At 40.4% G+C, this 25,311-nt stretch overlaps 2 protein-coding genes across 3 annotated transcripts in view; one reads left to right on the top strand and one right to left on the bottom strand.

The window, feature by feature from the left end:
* ggctb (gamma-glutamylcyclotransferase b) overlaps positions 1–25,311 on the top strand; it is a 47,474-nt gene that overhangs the window by 7,866 nt on the left and 14,297 nt on the right. Inside the window, 4 exon segments of the mRNA XM_060900631.1 lie at positions 6,337–6,446; positions 6,448–6,504; positions 15,839–15,901; positions 15,903–15,972. Coding sequence (XP_060756614.1) covers positions 6,337–6,446; positions 6,448–6,504; positions 15,839–15,901; positions 15,903–15,972 — 300 coding nt within the window.
* LOC132867564 (sodium- and chloride-dependent transporter XTRP3-like) overlaps positions 1–25,311 on the bottom strand; it is a 99,735-nt gene that overhangs the window by 69,252 nt on the left and 5,172 nt on the right. Inside the window, exons 1-2 of one of the 2 annotated variants that reach the window (XM_060900560.1) lie at positions 16,322–17,829; positions 15,912–15,988 (exon numbers count right to left, since the gene is read on the bottom strand). The gene's annotated coding sequence lies outside the window, so the exon portion shown is untranslated. Of the gene's footprint in view, positions 1–15,911; positions 17,830–25,311 lie in introns of those variants that run through there. The other variant, XM_060900559.1, reaches the window with a different exon arrangement.

Raw genomic sequence — 25,311 nt, 5'->3', positions numbered from 1 at the left:
ATTAAATAGGAATCTAGGATTATTTTTGTTATCTTCTATTAGGGAGGAGAAATATGTTGATCTCGCAGCACTAAGAGCTTTTCTATACTTCACGAAGCTCTCCTTCCACGCTAATTTGAACACTACCAATTTTGTTTGACGCCATTTACGTTCCAATTTTTGAGTGGTCTGTTTTAATGTGCGAGTGTCATCATTATACCAGGGTGCTAATTTTTTGTCTCTGACCATTTTCCTTTTTAGAGGAGCTACATTATCTAAAGTATGGCGGAATGTTGACTCTAAGCATTCAGTTGCCTGATCAAGTTCTGCAGGGGCTGACAGTGACCCAATCAAAGTTGACAGCTCTGGGAGATCATTTATAAAGCTCTGTGCAGTAGTTGACGTGAAAGTACGTTTAATACAGTAGCGTGGTGAGGTGCATATATTATTACTCAGACATATTTTGAATGAGATGAGACAATGATCTGAGATAACTTCAGACTGTGGAAGTATGACTATATTGTCTACGTTTAATCTGAATGTTAGTATTAGATAAAGGGTGTGACCACCATTATGGGTCAGTCCTATGACATTCTGCTTAATCCCGACTGAATCTAAGACGGACACAAACGCTGTTTTTAAAGGGTCTTCTGGGTTATCGAAGTGAATATTAAAATCTCCGACAACTAAAGCTTTGTCTAAGGAAATAACCAGATCTGAGATAAAATCTGCAAATTCAGAAAGAAACTCAGAATATGGCCCCGGGGGCCTGTAAATAATAAGCAATGGAATTAACTAGGTAGACTTATTTTTCGAGGCTACATACATTATATGAGTATGAAGAACTTCGAATGTATTAAATTTATAACCAGGTTTGTGTGTTACACCTAGATAATCGTTATAAATAACCGCGACGCCTCCTCCTCTGCCAGTTAGACGAGGCTGGTGTATATAACTGTATCCAGGAGGACTCGCTTCATTTAATGCTATATATTCATTTGGCTTAATCCATGTTTCAGTTAAACAAAGTACATTAAACTCCTGATCAGTAATGAGTTCATTAACCATTAGCGCTTTAGATGTAAGAGATCTAATATTTAATAGCCCCACCTTTAGATCAAAGGTGCTGGCAGCAGCTGTACAGTCAGTATGATCTAATTTTATATTGATTAGGTTACTGGAACAAAACTGTCTGAAAATTTCTACCTTTTTGTTGAGCTCGGGGAACAGACACAGTCTCGATGTAGTGGACCCTGAGTGACGACTCTGTGCAGCTAGCAGACAGTCGGTTTAGCCTGTTCGTCTGCTCCCTGGCCTTGGCTCTGGATTGTCAGAAATTAACTAGGCCTGTTCTGAGACTCTGACCTATGCTGCAGGAAATGAGAGCAGCACCTTCCCGAGTGGGATGGACACCTTCCCGAGTGGGATGGACACCTTCCCGAGTGGGATGGACACCTTCCCGAGTGGGATGGACACCTTCCCGAGTGGGATGGACACCTTCCCGCCCTAACAGGCCAGCAGTGCCCTCAAAATTAGCCCAATTATCTATAAAGCCCACACTGTTTTCAGAGCACCACCTGGACAGCCAGCAGTTCAGCGACCATAACCTGCTGTAAGCTACATCGCCACGCCGCATTGGGATGGGGCCAGAGCATACTACAGCATCGGACATCGCCTTCGCTAATTTAAACACCTCTACAAAGTTACTCTTAGTAACCTCAGACTGACGAAGGCGTATATCATTAGCTCCTGCATGGATAACTATCTTTGAGAACCTGTGCTTGCCTAGGACCCTAAGATTACCTGCTATGTCCGGCACCCTGGCTCCCGGTATACACCTGACTAAAGCTGCTGGTGCCCCTAAAGGCTGAGCTAATTTCACGTGCCGTATGATAGAGTCCCCTATAACCAGAGCTCTTTCAGGTTTCTCAGTGGGTGCATCACTAAGGAGAGCAAACCTGTTCGACACGTGACACGGAGAGGAGTGGTGCTCCCGTGGGCGAGCCTCAGCGGTAGCTTTGGCTCTACGCTTATGTCGCCGAGGCGTCACAATGTTGTGGGAGTTAAGGGAACGGCCATCTCCTGGCTCAGCTCTTATTTAACTGATCGCTATCAGTATGTTGATATAAATGGTGATATTTCTAGACGTACTGAAGTAAAGTTTGGTGTTCCACAAGGTTCTGTCTTGGGTCCACTGCTTTTTTCTTTATATATGTTACCTCCGGGTGATATTATTCGTAAACATTGTATTAGTTTCCACTGTTATGCTGATGACACACAGTTGTACGTTTCTGCAAAACCTGAGGAATGTATAAAGGACATTAGACACTGGATGCTTATTAACTTCCTTCTGCTTAACTCTGACAAGACTGAAGTACTTGTACTCGGACCACATGCAGCTAGAAGTAAGTTTTCTGATTACACAGTAACTCTGGATGGCCTTTCTGTTCCTTCACGTGCAGCAGTAAAAGACCTCGGGGTGATTATTGACCCCAGTCTTTCATTCGAAACTCACATTTATAACATTACCCGGATAGCTTTCTTTCATCTCAGAAATATTGCAAAGATAAGAAATTTAATGTCACTACATGACGCGGAAAAACTAGTCCATGCTTTTGTTACCTCCAGGTTGGATTTTTGTAATGCCTTACTGTCTGGATGTTCCAATAAGTGCATAAACAAGCTCCAGTTAGTTCAAAATGCAGCAGCAAGAGTCCTTACTAGAACTAGAAAATATGACCATATCACCCCTGTCTTATCCACACTGCATTGGCTCCCAATCAAATTTCGTATTGATTATAAAATACTACTATTGACCTTTAAAAGCACTAAACGGTCTCGCACCACAGTACCTGAGTGAACTTCTGGTCCTCTATGACCTGCCACGCCTACTTAGATCAAAAGGTGCAGGCTATCTGCTGGTACCTCGTATAGTGAAGGCTACATCAGGGGCCTTTTCTTACAAAGCCCCACAGTTATGGAACAGCCTTCCAAGTAATGTTCGGGAATCAGACACAGTCTCAGTGTTCAAGTCTCGGCTGAAAACATATCTGTTTAGTCAAGCCTTTTGTTAATGGTGGTTATGAGGTAAAGGTGTAGATCTGGAGGATCCTCAGACAGAGTGTTTTGGTAAACTGGGATGTATGGATGCTGTCAGTCCCCAGTTGCTTGCTCACTTGAGTTTGTTGACGGTGTAGTGGCTGCTGCTTTATGTCCCGGGGCTCCCTCATGCCTGTGTTACCTTCTGGCTCTCCCCTTTTAGTTATGCTGTCATAGTTAGTTGCCGGAGTCCCTGCTTGTACTCAGTGCAATATGTATACTGTTCCTACTTATTCAGGTGACATTGGGCATATCTAACAACCTGTGTTTTCTCTCCCTCTCTCTCTCCCCCCAAATCTGTCCCTCTGAGTTACATGTCGGTCCTGGGATCGAGATGCTGAACCTCTTCTGCTCCTCAGACCTGCCTGATCCATCCTGGTGCCCTGTGTCTGGTTGGAGTCTCATCGCATCGCTCCTGTGGAGGACGGCCCCATATGGACAGTTGAAAGTCACACTTGGAAGATGCTCTGGACTCTTACAGTAATGCTTTTATGGCTGAGGACTACAGTTGACTTGCTAACTTTAGGACTGCAGTTGTCATGAACAGTTTTGCACTCAAGTTTCCATCAGTGAAGAGTTTATAACATCAACGAAACTGACTTCTTGTTAAAACTGTTAATATTATAGTCATGTTGTCTGTTGTTGCTCAAATGAGGATGGGTTCCCTTTTGAGTCTGGTTCCTCTCGAGGTTTCTTCCTCATGTTGTCTGAGGGAGTTTTTCCTTGCCACCGTCGCCACAGGCTTGCTCATTGGGGATAGATTACGGATAAAATTAGCTCATGTTTTAAGTCGTTCAAATTGTGTAAAGCTGCTTTGCGGCAATGTTTATTGTTAAAGGTGCTATACAAATAAACTTGACTTGACATTGCTAAACTGCCTAAATGACTTCTTTGGACGCTTTGAAACACAAAACAAACACACCAGCACAGAAGACCACTCCTCCCCTGGATGAACAGGCCGTATGTCTGGATCCAGCCAGCGTGGAGAGGACCCTCTCCCAGGATCAACCCACGTAAGGCAGCTGAACCAGACAACATACCTGGTCGTGTTCTGAAGGACTGTACCATGGAGCTCACGGATGTCCTCACTGACATCTTTAACATCTCCCTGAACCAAGCTGTTGTCCCCACATGTTTCAAAGCTACAACCATAATACCAGTGCCAAAGAAGCCCCTCCCATCTAGCTATAATAACTATCAGCCCGTAGCACTGACTTCCATCATCATGAAGTGCTTTGAGTGACTGGTCATGCAGAACATCAAGTCCATTCTCCCTCCCTCTCATGACCCATTCCAGTTTGCACATAGGTCAAACAGGTCCATAAAGGACGCTATCTCCGCTGCTCTCCACCCAGCCCTCACCTCAGGAATGAAGTGAGCCAACTGGTCGAGTGGAGTAAAGACCACAATCTCTTCCTGAACGTGGAAAAGACCAAAGAGATTGTAGTCGACTTCAGGAGGGGTCACTCACAGCATCCCCCTCCAACCATGGTGCTGCAGTGGAGAGGGTGAGCAGTAGGGTTATGACTGTATAAGTGTTTTAAAAATTTCTACTTTCCTGATGTTGCATTTGGTGAACTTTTACTCATATATTACTTTTTTGAAGTTATTTTTATTGGGTCATGCAAAAACCTCCCGCACCCAACATCACCTCACTTTTGATAAATACATGTATATTAAATAAATAAATCATGATTATAAAATAAATTCATTGAAAGATGTGTAAAGTACAATTATAATTATTATAACAATTGTTAAGCAATTTATTGTTATATAAAAGTACTTTACACATCTTTCAATGAATTTATTTTATAATCATGATTTATTTATTTAATATACATGTATTTATCAAAACTGAGGTGATGTTGGGTGCGGGAGGTTTTTGCATGACCCAATAAAAATAACTTCAAAAAAGTAATGTATGAGTAAAAGTTCACCAAATGCAACATCAGGAAAGTAGAAATTTTGAAAACACTTTCAGAGTCATAACCCTAGTGAGCAGCACCAAATTCCTAGGGGTGCACATCGCTGAGGACCTCTCCTGGTCCAACAACACCACATCACTGGCCAAGAAGGCTCAAACTCGCCTCTACTTCCTCTGCAAACTGAGGAGTGCACGAGTCCCCCCCCATCATGTGCTCATTCTACAGGGCCACCTTTGAGAGTGTCCTCACTGGCTGCATCACTGCGTGGTACGGAGGCTTCAGTGCCTCCTGCCAGAAGGCTCTGCAATGCATAGTGAACATGGCCAGCAAGATCATCAGTACCCCTCAGCCCTCCCTTACGGACATCTATCACTCCCGTCTCACCCGCAGAGCCCTCAGCATCGCTGGTGACACCTCCCACCCTTCACACTCACTCTTCAGCCTCCTGCCCTCAGGGAAAAGGTACCGGAGCCTCCGGGCCTGCTCCACAAGACTGCTGAACAGCTTCATCCACCAGGCTGTCAGGATGCTGAACTCTGTCCACTACCTACCCCTGGTCTGTAACACATTCATTCACACAAGAAAACTACCTCATCCGTTTGCACATCACACCACAAACATTAGCATTACTGCTGTATCTGCTGCTATTGCTCATTTGCACTACTGTTCATATACACCTCATAAGCTGCTCTTCTAGCACCTTCTCCGTTAGATATTGTACTGTATTTGCACTACTGCTATTTTGTACATTGATTTTAGAGTGTATTTTTAATCTATATTTATATATATTGTTTTTCTTAATTTCTCTATATTTATAAATATTTATATATATTGTTTTCTTAATTTTTTTGTGTCATCTTTATCTGTTTTTTACAAGTAAGGTGAGAGAGAAACGGCATTTCGATTCTCCTATATGTCCTGGTTATATAGCGAATTGACAATAAAGAATCTTTGAGAATAAGTTTTTGTATTATGAAAATGTGCAAGTTACATTTCTAATATAATTCTGTTGAATTCAGCCCAATTTTACTAATGTAATGTAATAATACCATCGTTACATAAAATTCATGAGCAAAGATGAATGAGAAAATTAACCTCTTATACTGTCTTTTCTGATAGCTAATCATGCAGGGAAAAAATAATGTAGATCTTCTTTAAATGTTTATAAAATTCAAAGACAAGCCATACAAATGTGACCTTGTTCTCGGCGTCCATTTTCTTCCGAGACAAAGGACTAGAACATGTTTAGATTAGACTCCGGAAACTCAATTTGGAAATTTCTAGCTTGTTCTGAGTACAGTGACTTGCAGCATATGGCACACACAAATGTTAGTACTCTTTTGTTCTGAATTACAAGCTGGTGTTTGGAAATCATAAGGGCATGGTCAGTGAGCACTGGTGTAGGGGTGTGGCTTCAATTGAACCAAGTAACAGAGATACTATAGGGTGTTGTGTGGAGAATTAACACTGCCCATCTGACCAACCTGGACAGGTACACAATGTCATGGTGTGTGTGTGTGTGTGTGTGTGTGTGTGTGTCTTGACAGGAGGGTGTGAAGTCAGGTGTGTACAACCCCAATTCCAAAAAGGTTGGAACGCTGTGTAAACTGTAAATAAAAACAGAACGTGAAGATTTGCAAAATCATGGAACCCCTATACTTTATTGAAAATAGTACAAAGACAAGATATCAAATGTTGAAACTGAGAAATGTAATTGTTTTTTGAAAAATATATGCTCATTTTGAATTTGGTGTCAGCAACACATTTGAGAAAAGTTGAGACGGGGCATGTTTACCACTGTGTTGCATCACTTCTATTTTTAGCAACACTCTGTAAACGTTTGGGAACTGAGGAGACCAATTGCTGTAGTTTTGAAAAAGAAATGTCCCATTCTTGCCTGATATACAATTTCAGTTGCTGCACAGTTCGGGTCTCCCTTGTCATATTTTGTGCTTTATAATGGGCCAAATGTTTTAAATGGGAGACAGCTCTGGACTGCAGCAAGCCAGTTTAGCACCCAGACTCTTTTACTACAGAACCATGCAGTTTTAATATGTGCAGAAAGTGGTTGGGTATTGTCATGCTGAAAGAAGGAAGGCAGCATATTGCTCCGAAACGTGTTTATATCATTCAGCATTAATGATGCCTTCCTAGATCAGGAGTTTCCCCCAAAGCGTGGATACGCAGTGCTCTGCTGTGTTGTGTAACGTCAGCGCCGCGCTGTCACTTGCACACACGCACAAAAAAAAAATCTCAATACCATAAACTGTAAACCCCTGCGAAGTCGGAGCACCTAGGGAGCTTGCAGCATCGCTGCAGTCCCCACACTGTCCTCGGTCAGTGTGCCTCATCGTGGTGCAGGGGTGAACTCAGGGCAACATGGAGTACGTCCACAATCCCTGAGGCTAATTGGTGCACGCGAAGCCCTTGGGCTAATCACCCATAGGTGGATTACAACTGATTATGAAAACCTCAACGAGAAAGTTTCCAACTGCCGGAGTAACCTGCGGAAAGAGACGTGTAAACCAAACAGATGACAACTCTGGAAGGGGACAGCCCATGACGTCCGAAAGACTGAATACCATAAACTGTAAAATGCAGAGTACTTTCCACACCTAAATATCTCCTATTGCCCTTTGAAAATGAGTAATAACTATAGAAATAGGAAGATATTGTAATATATAGGTCTAGATTATACTGGTACTCAGCCCAGAAGTGAAAATAAAAGGGTTTTGCTGCGTGCACTGACTGCCATTCGCAACCATACATAAAACCACATTCTAGGCACTGGTCACTAGATGGCGCTGTTGTGTGATTTGACCTCGATTCTGTTCCTGGCATTGGAAAATGAAGAGGCGTGCTATATTGTTCAATATTATGCATTTTTTGTTGTGCAATAAAATTAAATTTCTCTCTGAATTGACCGTTTCCAGCATTTTCATTTCAAATCTAATTTTGCCCCTTGCATATTTGACAAGGTAAAAAACAGCAAATTTAATAAATGTTGAATTGTGCCTAAATCAGCCCTAGACGCCACCAGAATGCACCATTTGAAGTCTCTAATTTCAAAATTTTCCAGGGGAGCATGTCCCCAGACCCCTGTAGCAGGCTTACAGGCTGGGTTCCACATCAGTAGCGCAGCTCTGGTATTTTTTTCTGGGGAAAGCCCTACAGATGTACAAGCTCCCCATATCATGTGCACTAATGCACCCTCGTACCATCACAGATGTTGGCTTTTGGGCTGTGTATTGATAAGTCAGATGGTCCCTCTCCTCTTTAGCCTGGAGGATGTGGTGTCCATGATTTCTAAAAAGAATTTCTACTTTTGATTTGTCAGACCTCAGGACAGTTTTCCACTTCGCCTCAGTCCACTGTAAAAGAGCTCAGGCCCAGAGAAGGCAGCGGTGTTTCTGGATATTATTTATATCTGGTTTTAACTTGCATTTGTGGATGCAGTAATAAACTGTTTTCACAGATGATGGTTTTCTGAAGTGTTCCTGAGCCCATACAGTGATTTCCACTACAGACACGTGTCTGCTTTTAATGCAGTGTCTCCTGACGGCCTGAAGATCACTGGCATCCAATGTCAGTTTTCAGCCTTGTCTCTTGCACACAGAGATTTCTCCAGATTCTCTGAATCTTTACTGATATTATGGACCACCAGAGGTGGACAGTAATGAAGTACATTTACTTGAGTACTGTACTTAAGTACACTTTGAGTATCTGTACTTTACTGGAGTATTTTTTTTTTGCAAACGTATGACTTTAACTTCACTACATTTGAAAGACAAATATCGTACTCTTCACTCCACTACATTATCATCAAGGTCCTTGTTACTCGTTACTATGAAGCAGCTTTGAAAGTGGATGCTTTTTGTTTTCTTTTCTAAAACGTGATTTTTTTCACAGGTGACACTGAGACAGCCTATCAGTAAATCACTAGGGTCACGTCACATCCATAGACTGTATAAAATCAAGATCAATGATTTCTCCGCAGCATTATTTAACATGATCAGTTGATGGCAGAATGGAAGGAGGCGGTTCTTCTGGGAAATGCACACACTCATGGCTATAGCTAGAACCCATGTTTCAGTTTTCTGAAAGGATTAAAGATTCATTTCGTTTTAAACGTTTGCTTTGTTTGCCAAAAACAAATGACGTCATGGCCTACAAAAACTCGCCGTCCAACCTGCGGAAACATATTGAGGTATGTAAACGTTTTATTCCAAGAGAAAACTTGCAACGAAGTTTTACGTGCTTTTAGAGCTAGTGATAACGTTGCAATAGTTATGCAGTCTGGTTAGTCAAATGACTTTCTATGGATTTGCCTGCCAAGATGCCATAGCCTTGTCCATGGCAAACGTTAACACATAGCTAGTTAACTTGGACACCGTTAGTTAACATGTAAAAACGGAATTACGCTAACATGAATAATGTCAACTTATCTGAAGTGCTTTCAGAAATATGTTTTAGCATAATCTTGGCAAATAAACAATGTAGAAATCTCTCTCTTCTAGTAACGTTAGCTACCCGATAGGATTTCGAGTTTGAAAAGAGTTTGCTAGCATGTCAGGTGGCGTTTCACTGACTAGCTAGCTTAACGTTAAACCACCATGATGGCACAGCATGCGTTCATTTTGTGAATTCACAATTCTGTCTTTGGTAACGGCATTAGTCTTTGTAAGTGCTGTGACATTAATACAACGATGCGTTGACAGGAAATGTACTTTTAATACTTAAGTAGTATAGCAGATCCACCTTCTGGCATGAAGCTAAGCTCTTCCTGGTTTACGCACTTCCTGTTTCCTGAGTTGTTCGCGCCGAGTCCTTTTTCCCGCGAGTGCCGGCGTTAATTACTAATCCTTTTTTAACTTTTTTTCTATAAATAAATTTCCAGTATCCTCTTCATTTTTACTATACTGTCGCTTTCATTTTTCTACTTTTCACTTACGCTTTCCTTTTTTCGTTTTTTTTCCCGGTTTTTTCTCTTTCTTTTTTCGGAAGAACGCCGAGACCGGAAGCTTTCTTTTTCTCTCCTCCTGTGTAAAGTCCACAAGCGGAGGCCATCTGATCTGCTTTAATATCAACAGATCTTCATTTAAGGTACGTGAATCTTTTCATCATGGCACACCTTCAGCCTGTTCAGTGTGCTGAGTGCAGGATGTTTAGTCATTCTTCCTCCGTCACTAGCGATAGCTCTATTAGCTTTACTTGTGATAAGTGCAGATTAGTTAGCTCTCTGACGGAGAAGATTACAGTGCTAGAAGCGCGTGTCCAGGCTTTAGAGCAGGTTAGTGAGCGTGAGAACAGTGTAGTTTCTGTTAGGGAAAGTCTGGACACCCTAGGTGGAGTTAGCAATCCCCCAACTCCGGTATTAGAGCCCTTACAGCGGGGCGAATGGGTGACGGCTCGGCGGCATAAGCGTAGAGCCAAAGCTACTGCTGAGGCTCGCCCACGGGAGCGCCACTCCTCTCCGCGTCACGTGTCGAACAGGTTTGCTCTCCTTAGTGATGCACCCACTGAGAAACCTGAAAGAGCTCTGGTTATAGGGGACTCTATCATACGGCACGTGAAATTAGCTCAGCCTTTAGGGGCACCAGCAGCTTTAGTCAGGTGTATACCGGGAGCCAGGGCGCCGGACATAGCAGGTAATCTTAGGGTCCTAGGCAAGCACAGGTTCTCAAAGATAGTTATCCATGCAGGAGCTAATGATATACGCCTTCGTCAGTCTGAGGTTACTAAGAGTAACTTTGTAGAGGTGTTTAAATTAGCGAAGGCGATGTCCGATGCTGTAGTATGCTCTGGCCCCATCCCAATGCGGCGTGGCGATGTAGCTTACAGCAGGTTATGGTCGCTGAACTGCTGGCTGTCCAGGTGGTGCTCTGAAAACAGTGTGGGCTTTATAGATAATTGGGCTAATTTTGAGGGCACTGCTGGCCTGTTAGGGTGGGACGGTATCCATCCCACTCGGGAAGGTGCTGCTCTCATTTCCTGCAGCATAGGTCATAGTCTCAGAACAGGCCTAGTTAATTTCTGACAATCCAGAGCCAAGGCCAGGGAGCAGACGAACAGGCTAAACCGACTGTCTGCTAGCTGCACAGAGTCGTCACTCAGGGTCCACTACATCGAGACTGTCTGTTCCCCGAGCTCAACAAAAAGGTAGAAATTTTCAGAGAGTTTGTTCCAGTAACCTAATCAATATAAAATTAGATCAGACTGACTGTACAGCTGCTGCCAGCACCTTTGATCTAAAGGTGGGGCTATTAAATATTAGATCTCTTACATCTAAAGCGCTAATGGTTAATGAACTCATTACTGATCAGGAGTTTAATGTACTGTGTTTAACAGAAACATGGATTAAGCCAAATGAATATATAGCATTAAATGAAGCGAGTCCTCCTGGATACAGTTATATACACCAGCCTCGTCTAACTGGCAGAGGAGGAGGCGTCGCGGTTATTTATAACAATTATCTAGGTGTAACACACAAACCTGGTTATAAATTTAATACATTTGAAGTTCTTCATACTCATATAATGTATGTAGCCTCGAAAAATAAGTCTACCCAGTTAATTCCATTGCTTATTATTTACAGGCCCCCGGGGCCATATTCTGAGTTTCTTTCTGAATTTGCAGATTTTATCTCAGATCTGGTTATTTCCTTAAACAAAGCTTTAGTTGTCGGAGATTTTAATATTCACTTTGATAACCCAGAAGACCCTTTAAAAACAGCATTTGTGTCCATCTTAGATTCAGTCGGGATTAAGCAGAATGTCATAGGACCGACCCATAATGGTGGTCACACCCTTGATCTAATACTAACATTCAGATTAAACGTAGACAATATAGTCATACTTCCACAGTCTGAAGTTATCTCAGATCATTGTCTCATCTCATTCAAAATATGTCTGAGTAATAATATATGCACCTCACCACGCTACTGTATTAAACGTACTTTCACGTCAACTACTGCACAGAGCTTTATAAATGATCTCCCAGAGCTGTCAACTTTGATTGGGTCACTGTCAGCCCCTGCAGAACTTGATCAGGCAACTGAATGCTTAGAGTCAACATTCCGCCATACTTTAGATAATGTAGCTCCTCTAAAAAGGAAAATGGTCAGAGACAAAAAATTAGCACCCTGGTATAATGATGACACTCGCACATTAAAACAGACCACTCGAAAATTGGAACGTAAATGGCGTCAAACAAAATTGGTAGTGTTCAAATTAGCTTGGAAGGAGAGCTTCCTGAAGTATAGAAAAGCTCTTAGTGCTGCAAGATCAACATATCTCTCCTCCCTAATAGAAGATAACAAAAATAATCCTAGATTCCTATTTAATACTGTAGCAAAATTAACCAGGAATAAGTCCACTATAGACACATGCACACCTGCAGTATGGAGTAGCAACGACTTCATGAATTTTTTTAATGACAAAATTGAGAATATCCGACAAAAAATTCAAACTACTAATTTAAGGTTAGACAATGAAAGTGACCTTGTAGTTAACAATATAACTGTATCAGATCATCAGTTAGAATGTTTTACTCCCCTTAAAGAAACTGAATTACTTTCATTAATCTCTACATCAAAAGCCTCAACTTGCGTACTAGATCCCTTACCGACACATCTATTCAAACAGATAATGCCTGGAGTAATTGAACCGCTTCTAAAAATAATAAATTCTTCTCTTATGATTGGCTATGTACCCAAATCCTTTAAACTAGCAGTTATCAAACCCCTGATTAAAAAACCTGACCTTGATCCCTGTCAGCTGTCCAATTATCGGCCAATATCAAACCTCCCCTTTATCTCCAAGATCCTTGAAAAAGCTGTGGCACAGCAGTTATGCTCATATTTACATAGGAATAACATCCATGAAATGTATCAGTCAGGATTTAGACCTCATCATAGCACAGAGACAGCACTGGTTAAAGTAGTAAACGACCTACTGTTGGCGTCTGATCAGGGCTGTGTCTCGCTACTTGTGTTGCTTGACCTTAGTGCAGAATTTGATACCATTGATCATTCCATTCTTCTGGATAGACTAGAAAATGTTGTGGGAGTTAAGGGAATGGCCCTCTCCTGGCTCAGGTCTTATCTAACTGATCGTTATCAGTATGTTGATATAAATGGTGATATTTCTAGACGTACCAAGGTAAAGTTTGGTGTTCCACAAGGTTCTGTCTTGGGTCCACTGCTTTTTTCTCTATATATGTTACCTCTGGGCGATATTATTCGTAAACATTGTATTAGTTTCCACTGTTATGCTGATGACACACAGTTGTATGTCTCTGCAAAACCTGATGAGAGACACCAGCTTAATAGAATTGAGGAATGTGTGAAGGACATTAGACACTGGATGCTTATTAATTTCCTTCTGCTTAACTCTGACAAGACTGAAGTACTTGTACTAGGACCACATACAGCTAGAAGTAAGTTTTCTGATTACACAGTAACTCTGGATGGCCTTTCTGTTTCTTCACGTGCAGCAGTAAAAGACCTCGGAGTGATTATTGACCCCAGTCTTTCATTCGAAACTCACATTGATAACATCACCCGGATAGCTTTCTTTCATCTCAGAAATATTGCAAAGATAAGAAATTTAATGTCATTGCATGATGCAGAAAAACTAGTCCATGCTTTCGTTACCTCCAGGTTGGATTATTGTAATGCCTTACTGTCTGGATGTTCCAATAAGTGCATAAACAAGCTCCAGTTAGTTCAAAATGCCGCAGCAAGAGTCCTTACTAGAACTAGAAAATATGACCACATCACGCCTGTCTTATCCACACTGCATTGGCTCCCAATCAAATTTCGTATTGATTATAAAATACTACTATTGACCTTTAAAGCACTAAATGGTCTCGCACCACAGTACCTGAGTGAACTTCTGCTCCTCTATGACCCGCCACGCCTACTTAGATCAAAAGGTGCAGGCTATCTGCTGGTACCTCGTATAGTGAAGGCTACATCAGGGGGCGGAGTCTTTTCTTACAAAGCCCCACTGTTATGGAACAGCCTTCCAAGTAGTGTTCGGGAATCAGACACAGTCTCAGCATTTAAGTCTAGGCTGAAAACATATCTGTTTAGTCAAGCCTTTTGTTAATGGTGTTTATGAGGTAAAGGAGCAGATCTGGAGGGTCCTCAGACATAGAGTGTTTTGGTAAACTGGGATGTATGGATGCTGTCAGTCCCCACTCGCTTGCTCACTCGAGTTTGTTGACGGTGTAGTGGCTGGCTGCTTTATGTCCCGGGGCTCCCTCATGCCTGTGTTACCTTCTGGCTCTCTCCTTTTAGTTATGCTGTCATAGTTAGTTGCCGGAGTCCCTGCTTGTACTCGGTGCAATATGTATACTGTTCCTACTTATTCAGGTGACATTGGGCATACCTAACCACCTGTGTTTTCTTTCTCTCCCCCCCACCCCAAATCTGTCCCTCTGAGTTACATGGAGTCAACAGGAAATCTTTTGATGGAGACGGTGGGGACCTCGACTGGCTATCGTAGCCTGCAGGGAATCGGCCGTCAGACTTCTGTCGCATGTCCCAGACCCGGTGAAATGTAACTGAATTGTCTTGGCCAGCCCTAAGGGTCCCATCTGCATCTCATCATTGCTGAGGAGTGTGCTCCCATCACCCAATCAAGCATCCAGCCAGAGCAGGTCATGATATATTTTTTACCATATTAACATGCCATTGTGTGTTTATGCCTGATGTAAAGACTCTCGTCTCTGCGAGCCTACCACACAGATTTAATACTTGTCATTTTTAGGGCATACCTAACAACGTGTTTTCTTTCTCTCTCTCTCTTCCCCCCCCCCAATCTGTCCCTCTGAGTTACATGTTGATCCTGGGATTGAGATGCTGGCCTCTTCTGCCCCTCGGACCTGCTTGATCCATCCTGGTGCCCTGTGTCTGGTCGGAGTTTTATCGCCCCACTCCTGTGAAGGACAGCCCCATGAGGACAGTTGAGGGTTATACCTGTTAAAACTGTTAATATTATAGTCAGGCTGTCTGTTGTTGCCCAAATGAGGATGGGTTCCCTTTTGAGTCTGGTTCCTCTCGAGGTTTCTTCCTCATGTCGTCTGAGGGAGTTTTTCCTTGCCACCGTCGCCACAGGCTTGCTCATTGGGGATAGATTAGGGATAAAATTAGCTCATGTTTTAAGTCGTTCAAATTCTGTAAAGCTGCTTTGCGACAATGTTTATTGTTAAAAGCGCTGTACAAATAAACTTGATTTGATTTTGATTTGAAGTATTTTTTAAAAGCAAGTACTTCAGTACTTTAACTTATGTAAAAATTTGACTGTACAACTTTCACTTGTATCGGAGTAACATTTGACCAGTGGGATCTGTACTTTGACTTAAGTAATGAAGTTGGGTACTTTGTCCACCTCTGTAGACCACAGATGATATGATCCCCAAATTCTTTGCAGTTTTACATTGAGGAACATTATTCTTAAATTGTTGCACTGTTTGCCCACGCAGTCTTTCACAGAGCAGTGAACCCCTCCTCATCTTTACTTCTGAGAGACTCCGCCTCTCTGGGATGCTCTTTTTATACCCAATCATGTTTTGATCTGTTGTCAATTAACCAAATTAGGGTCTTTTTTTTTTTTAGCATTACACAACTTTTTCAGTCTTTCGTTGCCCCGTCCCAACTTTTCTGAAACGTTTCCAACATCAAATTCAAAATGAGCATATATTTTTCAAAAAACAATTAAATTTCTCAGTTTCAACATTTGATATGCTGTCTTTGTACTATTTTCAATGAAACCTAGGGTTTCCATAATTTGCAAATCTTCACATTCAGTTTTTATTTATGTTTTACACAGTGTCCCAAATCTTTTGGAATCGGGGTTGTATTCTCCTGTTTCAGTCAATGTTTTGAGTCGGGGTGACACTTACCTGTCACATCTACATCTTGAACAGCCGTGTTCCGGCGCCGGCGTCTCCACACTACCGGAAGGTAATGACCACCTCCCCTAAACACTCACAACTCAGTGAAAGGGTTAGGGTTAAATGCGTAAGAGTTTAGGGGTTATGATGTAAGGGTGTAGGGGTTAAAATGTAGAGTATAGGGGATAGGGTTTAGCCTTTAGGGTATACATTGATTTGTTACAGCAGTTCAGTGAATAGTGCAACACTGATGAATGCTGAGGACTAAAATATGTAGGAAATTGGTGGCCATTAGGACCATGAGGAGACAGGCATTAACTGATGTAAATGATTGTGGTCAGTCTCCAAATTCAAAACCATTGAGGAGCTTCATAATGAACACATCCCATTCTATAAAAATGAATTTTTTAGAAGCTTACCTTCTACTTTGAAAGAACAAACGTGTTTCTGCTCACAGTACGATGCCACAGTTCCCATGGTAACAGCTGGGTAGTGTGATATTGTAATGTGCAGTGCAGAGGTGAAGAGGAAAGACGCATTTGCTTGAGAGAAACACTGGATTTATTTAAGGAAGTCCAAATATCATAGTCACAGTTCCAGAAATGAGTCAAAACAGGCAGGCAGAGACAAACTAGCATGATCCATAATCCTGAAACCAAAGAACAGGCATGAGGTTTATCACCAGGAAGACAAATGAGACACAGGAAACCAGGGAAACAAGGAAAAACATGGGGACAGGCTCAGACCTAAACATAAAGCACCAAACATGAGACAACCAAACAGATAGGTTTAAAAAGATAAATGACCAAGATGACCATATGGGAAGCACAGTGGTACAGTGGTTAGCACTGTCGCCTCACGGCAAGAAGGCTCTGGGTTTGAGCCCAACAGCCGTCTGGGGCCTTGCTGCGTGTAGTTTGCATGTTCTCCTCATGAAAGCGTGGGTTTCCTCTGGGTGCTCCGTTTTTCTTCCACACTTCAAAGACATGCTGATTAGTTCAACTGCCTCGTCTAAATTGCCCATAGGTGTGTATGTGTACCCACCACCAGATGAGGGTTTGGGTCCCGCTGGTGTCCTATTAATCACCCAAGAGAATGGCAGAAGACAGACAGACCATATGACCAAGACGACCGTGATGGCACTGTATTCACATCGTGAGGCTTGGCGATATAGTATTTATTTACATTTTTGCTCGATTCACTCATGCAAACTTCATATATAACAAACACTACCTGATATTAACTAATAATTGCTGCACAAACATAATTTTGGATCATCCTTTTAACTTCAAAATCAGCCACCTCTGGAGCTGTGGAGGACACGGAAACCAAACAAAACATTCATCCCGACCGGAAGTGTCCAATGTCAGTGTCAGGACCATAAACAATGGCAGGGTAAGTGCGGAGGTTTGCATGCTAAGCTGAGGCTAAACCCACACCAGCCAACGCTACCTAGCACCTTCCTCGCCAACGTGCGGCCCCTGGAAAATGACCAGGATGAACTAAAGATCTGGGGCCTCATGTACAAAGCTTGCTGTTAGGTTTATATAAGTATTAATTCTTGGCCAAGAATTCAGCAAAATTATTCTGTGTCAAAATTATATTAGTTGAAACGACCTTAGGTCCAGCTGGACATTGTTTGGGAACATTTTGTTTATGAAATGTGTATTTTGAACAGAGAAGTGTCTGAAGGTCTGTTTTGGTGTCAGATCGACTCACACACACCCTGAAATGGTAGAATTAAAGTTCATGTTTATGTTAATCCATTCAGTTGAAACTTAGGTCATAGCTTCATAAAAGCTATGAAATATACTGAAATATATTGAAATATACTATGGTAGTGATTTGGATCCCGTAATTAATGAATGCATTCCGTGATTAATGTTAGTTTTATAGTTTTAGATTAGTTTCATAATGACATTATAATTATAGTTAAGATCTTATGATTCTAAGGGTTTTTAGTTTAAAAGCATTAACCTAATTTAGTTATGAGTTTAATCCTGTTAGTTGTTTAATTGTTCTCTCTCTTTCAAACATATTCTCATTGTTCTTGTGGTTAAGTTGTTCTTATTTTTAATGTTTATTTTCTTATAACATTCTTTGTTTTAGCATTATTAAAGACATAGTTATTTGTTATTTTGCTTATGTTGATGAAATCAAGATGTAATTTACTGACTTAACACACATTTATGTGTTAAGGAGTTATGTTAAATTATTAGATCCTTTCTGTGCAAACGTGTCTTTGACCTTCTCTGAATAGACTCCGTAGACTAGACATTCTGTGTTTAGACATTCCATGCTGATATCTATCTGTACCTTACTGTCATCAGAAATATGTTTTTATATTATGATTGATTCAAGATCATTACACACTTCCACATAGACACACACCCATTACACACACACACACACACGAAGACAAAACATAAACACAGAAACACTATAAGACGTTTCCAAAGATGTTTTCATTTTGACGAAGTGACTGTGCGAATAAACTGACATGTGAATCTCTGATTCTGATTGTCTGTTTCTCTCGACCTGATCATTCTCGTCCTCGGCCGAGGGTGGCCCACGAAGGAATCGGGGTCTCTTTCTGGGTGAACCCAACAATTTGGTGTCAGAAGTGGGATACTGCCAACCAGGTGAGTAAATTATTTGAATTTTATAATTTGATTGGTTATTGATTGGTTGACCGCCTGGTTGGTAGTAATTTCAAAAATAGAGACCCGTAAATTCAGGTTGGTAATCCTCGTGTGGAGGCACGGGACGTAAGGAACCTCGTAGACTGAAGATTAGATTAGACACCTTTATTTATTTTAGACTCTTGTTTACGGGACGAGACGGGGCTGGTAGAGCCACGGGATTGGGCTGGTAAACCTCGTAATTTGTTTACGGGACGGTGAGCCTCGTGAAGACACTTCAAGGGGGAGAACTGTCACGAGAAGAGCGCGCTTTTAATCTTTGATTCCTTCGTGCAGCCACCATGGGGGGAAAAATTGTATTATAAAAATTGTATTATATTAATTGTATTATATTAATTGTATTATTGTATTAAGGTACCCGGACCCCGAGAAAAAAAACCACGGGATTGGATGTGGTTTAGCATTCTACACAGATTCTAGACAATTTGGCCGGCTCAGTTTTGATTTATCCTCATCCAGGTATTTGCAATCTCTAGGAGCTGTGTAATGTATCTTTAATTGTTTTAGCATTTATATAAGGCATTACTGGATATGCACAAAATAATGAAACAACAAATCAGTACTCTGGACATGAACAGTTAGAACTGTGTTCCTGGTGTGCATAAATGTGAAACCTTTGGTCAATCAAACCTGTATAACCAACTTCCAAAGTCCTTATTCCCTTTATAAAGTCCTTATAAGATGCAAATTAAAATGATTTACCTAAAATTTGAATGATAATTAACAATGATATATCCCAGGTACTTTTTAATAATAAACTTTAAGAATGAATACAAAGCTTCAATGTTTGACAAAAAACTACAAAGTGTAAATGTTATGTGCTCTTTTATCATTGTGGGAATTGATTATAGCTCTAAATAAATATTGAAGTGTTTTTTTTTGTTAAAAAGAATCCGTATAACTTTATTTGTACGCCTGTATACTATGTTTATTGAATCAAATCCGTATAAAATACGGACATTCTGTGTATTGTGCATTATGATCTCAACGAAAGCTTTACTGAATCGATTCTTTAGAACAAAGTCGCATGCGTGTGAATCAATTTACTTGATTCACTCTTGATTCTTCAGAAACTACGGAAACCTTATTTGTATTCCTGTTTTCAAATTGTAAACAATAATCACACTTTCATGCTGCATGAAATTAAAGTATGAACTTTCCTCAACCCATTACGTGTGCATGAACTCAACAAATGCAGTCCATGCGTCTGTATCGATTCGCTCGATCGAGTCATTTATGTTTCCCGAAGAAGATCCGAATCGTTTATGAATCTCATCACTTCCCTTATCATCAGAGGAAAAATCTGCTTCTTAATCAATTAGTTTCAGCGTTTGGTGAGTAGATCATCTGCATTTTATTTTATATTCATTGTGTGTTGATAGTCCGAAACTTGTAACTGGAAAGTTATCAGGAAAGTCGCGAGTGGTCTGTGAGGTGATCTCTGAACAGGTCCGCGAGCACTCTACAAGACTATTAATGTTTTAATAATTAATAGTGCAGCTATTAATGCAGTTTCATGTCTTAATCTTATAAATGATGAATACGAAGTTTTCAAAATTATGAGAACTCCAGTTCCCATGATGCTTGTGAACTGGGCATGCGCACTGGATGAAAGAAAAAGCAGCTCTTTTGGGCAATTATGCATTCAGACCTTAAATAATGAAATAACTGTACAAGCAAATACAACACAAATTTTTAAAACATTCACTTAAATTAAACAGACATGGTAAAAAACAGAAGAAATATAGTTAAGGCCAAATCAAATATCACTTTCAGATTTGAAGATATTTATCAGGAATCATTTTTAAAATATTGAGTATTATACCACTTCCTGTTTAAAGGTATAATAAAAGGCACCAAATATATTTACCCTACGTGTGAAGGGAAATGCCGAAAAGTTTAATGTTTAACCTAATGTTTAATGATGATCTAAAACATTTTAAAACTGATCGTGTGGTGGTCTAGTGGTTAGGATTCGGCGCTCTCACCGCCGCTGGTGTAGTGGGATTTTTATTAATCATATGTAATTCTAACCTTTAAATATCCTATATACTCCTGTTTCTGACGCGTTTTAGCGAACTTGTTTTGTCTGGGAAGCATGCAACTAGTTCAACAGCGAGCTAACCCGCTTTTTACTTCATTTTTGACATTTTTTGAATAATTGTCGTCATAATATTTAATATAAATAATATTTGAATAATTGTTCCGTAGCAATATGCTCTGTCTCTTTCTCAGTGAACATTGAGATAAGGACTCCCAGACTGTTACAGATAGCTATAATATAAACAACTCATGCAAGAACAGCAGGCAAGGACACAGAAATCTGCAATGGGCAGAGAAAATCATTATTTTTGGCGCTTTCTCACAATAATAAATTTAATAAGTAATCTCTTTATATTATTAGGTAAATTCCATATACATAAAGTCAAAATGTCCAATACAACCAATTCTCATTCTCATTAATACTGTTAATTGAATTAAAAATGTATTTTCAGTCTCTGTCACATATCGAATCCAACAAAGAGTGCTTATCAGCTATTCAATTTTATTCAAATTACATTCAGTGAAATTGTTTGTCATTTCAATTTGCCCCGTTTTTTTTATTTTTTTTTATTTATCTCCTTATCTTTCTTTAAACTACTTGCTACTTATGAGGCTAAGCTTAACTATGTTCCTCCTAATTTCGAACTATTGATATGAAATGCTCTGATTAACTGTTTGCTCCATACTTTTGCCTTTAAAAACCACAGAGGATATGGAATGGATAGGTTAATGTATTTAGTTAACCATAATTTCTTTCAGCAAGAAACAGTTAACAAACGTTTACTTGAATAACTTTTTGTTTATAAATCGGAGACTTGGGTTTATACATTAAGTATTCATTGTCCTTGAACCTTTCCGCACTTAAATTGACATGAAACTACACAAAATATGATTTAATAAGCAATACCTCTCTCTCTGGATGTCATCCTACAGTCTCTTCTCGAGCAAGGCGTGGCGAGACACTTTACACAAGATTAATGAATTGATTGTTTCTTCTGTAATATCACAGGTTCCTGCCATTAATGATCTCTGTTCTGTCTTTTTTTTCCACGCACATGAGGAGATAGCGTTTGGACTCAAGGTTTCATTTGACTCTCCTGCTGTTTTTTTTTTTTTCCAGCTGTAATTCATAACGTGCTCTGTGACCTTCTCCCTCCCTCAGGACTCTGTGGTCTGTGTGTTCTGGTGTCTGCTGAGTCACCAGAAATCTGCCAAGACACTGACACTTGCGCCTGCTTCAACATCTGGTGCATAAGGGCTTTAAGGTTTCCAGAACTAAGCTGCAATATTGCATGGACACTTAAGTATTTGAACTTTCTCAAGGCTGTCATTCTAGACACAAAACCTCCTCCACTGCAACATCCTTTGACCTGGACTGATGCTATGGTGGTCGCTTATCACTCCCTCAGAAGCACCCTTTGTTCCGCCCCTGGGTCACCTGCTCACTTCAAGCCCTTCCACCTCTGTGCCTGTGGACACCGGGGCACGGCCTCTGGGGAACGTGAGGGGGGGGAAATGCATCATTGTGCGTTTTTATCCAAAACATTAGACATTGTTGCTCAAGGCTTACCTGTGCATCTGGGGGCTGTCTCCGCATGTGCTTTGATGGTTTGATGGTAAAATTTACAGACCCATTAAATTAATTAATCAGTAATTTAATAGATAATTAAATTAACATATGACTATTTATTCTCTGTTCTACTAACAATCTCGAAATTCGTGTCACATCCTCTTTTGATAATGTAGGTCGCGCTCTCGCACGCCTCCTTAATTCTCGGGATGATACTTGGGATGACTGATATTGTCTGTCTAAAAATCGTACATACTACTAGTATCAGGTCTGATCTCTTCCCTCCAGCCCTCTAGAGATCTTTGTTAATGGTTCTTGTTCTAAACCCTCAGACGGTTCTTGTTTTATAATTTATAATATCACACCTCTGTGGTTATTCTGTGTTCAATCAATATATCAGCCTGATATTCTGCATGAGACATACGCTCTTTCTTTCTCATTTGATTTTTGTCATCTTGATTGTGGACAAATTCTCTAAATGGGTAGAAGTTTTTCCCTGTTTTCGAGAGAACACGAAGGTAGTTACTCGTTTTAATTTTATTTATAAGTGCCTTTCAAAGTACCTAAGAACACTGGACAGTAAAAAAGAAAGACAAACAATAAAAGCAGAACAACAAAACAACTACAATAAAATAATAAGAAATCAATAATAATAATTATTATTGTTATAGTTATGGGGTTTCAAATGCCATAGACTCAGACAAGGGTACCCGTTTTACCTCAAAAGTCACACAAAACCTTTGTAAGTATCTCTAAACTATACTGGTGTTTTGACACTCCTAAATCCTCTGGTATCGTAGAACGTACTAATCGAACATTGAAAGACAAATTAAGGTCATGCAGGACACAGGTTTGGTTCTGTAATCCATAATTCATTCTGGCTGAAATTCGTGTGACACCAAGAAATTATTCTCCCCTGGAAGAACTCCGGCTCCGAGTACCTCTGATTTGAAAATGCATATGGATGAGTATTCTGCAGCCCTTATAGATAAGTTGCATAAAATTTGTACCAAGGTCAATAATACAACATTATCTCCACCACACACCCCTTTCACGTGGGAGACAGGTGCTGGTGTGATCTTTTTTTAAAGTAATGATTTGGACACTTGGGAAAACAATATAATGGGCCTGCAGACATAGTCGCCATTACTTTTGCTGCTGTTTTAACTGATCTTTTTCCACAGTGGATCCATGCCACTCGATTGAAGAAGGCTCCATAACAAAGTTGTGTTACAATAACAAGTTTGCTGCTATTAACGCTTTTTGTGTCCCTATCTAGTCTCTCTCTGGCCAGTTTTCTCTCTCTCTCTCTCTCTCTCTCTCTCTCTATTTCTGAGCTCTACACAGATTTGACTGAGAATCCTCAAGATGTTGTGAACAAAGAGGGGAAGAGATCTTGCGCCCCATTTGGAACCAATCATCCTCACTACAACCATGACAGTCCTCATCACGGGTTTCGTGACTTCATTGCTCGGGGCAGGGCTACCCGCCCGAGCCTTCATGACTTCATCATTGCTCGGGGCAGGGTTACCCGCCCGAGCCTTCAGGACCACTTCATTGCTCGGAGCAGGGTTACCCGCTCGAGCTGGACTTCGAGACAACATCTTCTGGACTAACTTCGCTAACTGGACCACACGAATGTGTTATGTCTTTCATCTGATGCCGTTTTCTACTATTATTACACATCTCTATGCTCTAAAACTCTGTATTCTTACAGGACTCTGTTCTCACTATAGGTCGATATGCCTTCTAATTTCATTTTTCCCCCCCACTGTTTTAGAACAAATTACTCTGAAGGAAGTAGCGTGTATCTGGGAATTAAGAGGTTTTGAGTTTCTCTAAGCTCCGGTGAGGTGGGACGAGGGCTGATCGGGCATGCCCGCCCTCTGAGCACCAATATACGTCAAGAAGGGCAAAGATTAACTCAGAATTAATTCTCGATGTAATCACATACATGATCATGAGGTGATAATGATCAAATAGGATGCTAGGATTTGATAATAGTGATACTATTATCAAAGGGGGGGATTGTTAGGTTTATATAAGTATTAATTCTTGGCCAAGAATTCAGCAAAATTATTCTGTGTCAAAATTATATTAGTTGAAACGACCTTAGGTCCAGCTGGACATTGTTTGGGAACATTTTGTTTATGAAATGTGTATTTTGAACAGAGAAGTGTCTGAAGGTCTGTTTTGGTGTCAGATCGACTCACACACACCCTGAAATGGTAGAATTAAAGTTCATGTTTATGTTAATCCATTCAGTTGAAACTTAGGTCATAGCTTCATAAAAGCTATGAAATATACTGAAATATATTGAAATATACTATGGTAGTGATTTGGATCCCGTAATTAATGAATGCATTCCGTGATTAATGTTAGTTTTATAGTTTTAGATTAGTTTCATAATGACATTATAATTATAGTTAAGATCTTATGATTCTAAGGGTTTTTAGTTTAAAAGCATTAACCTAATTTAGTTATGAGTTTAATCCTGTTAGTTGTTTAATTGTTCTCTCTCTTTCAAACATATTCTCATTGTTCTTGTGGTTAAGTTGTTCTTATTTTTAATGTTTATTTTCTTATAACATTCTTTGTTTTAGCATTATTAAAGACATAGTTATTTGTTATTTTGCTTATGTTGATGAAATCAAGATGTAATTTACTGACTTAACACACATTTATGTGTTAAGGAGTTATGTTAAATTATTAGATCCTTTCTGTGCAAACGTGTCTTTGACCTTCTCTGAATAGACTCCGTAGACTAGACATTCTGTGTTTAGACATTCCATGCTGATATCTATCTGTACCTTACTGTCATCAGAAATATGTTTTTATATTATGATTGATTCAAGATCATTACACACTTCCACATAGACACACACCCATTACACACACACACACACACGAAGACAAAACATAAACACAGAAACACTATAAGACGTTTCCAAAGATGTTTTCATTTTGACGAAGTGACTGTGCGAATAAACTGACATGTGAATCTCTGATTCTGATTGTCTGTTTCTCTCGACCTGATCATTCTCGTCCTCGGCCGAGGGTGGCCCACGAAGGAATCGGGGTCTCTTTCTGGGTG

The sequence above is a fragment of the Neoarius graeffei genome, chromosome 19 (genome assembly GCF_027579695.1).
Source record: "Neoarius graeffei isolate fNeoGra1 chromosome 19, fNeoGra1.pri, whole genome shotgun sequence".
NCBI classification, from domain to species: Eukaryota; Metazoa; Chordata; class Actinopteri; order Siluriformes; family Ariidae; genus Neoarius; species Neoarius graeffei.
This window is presented reverse-complemented; position numbering and strand designations above follow the sequence as displayed.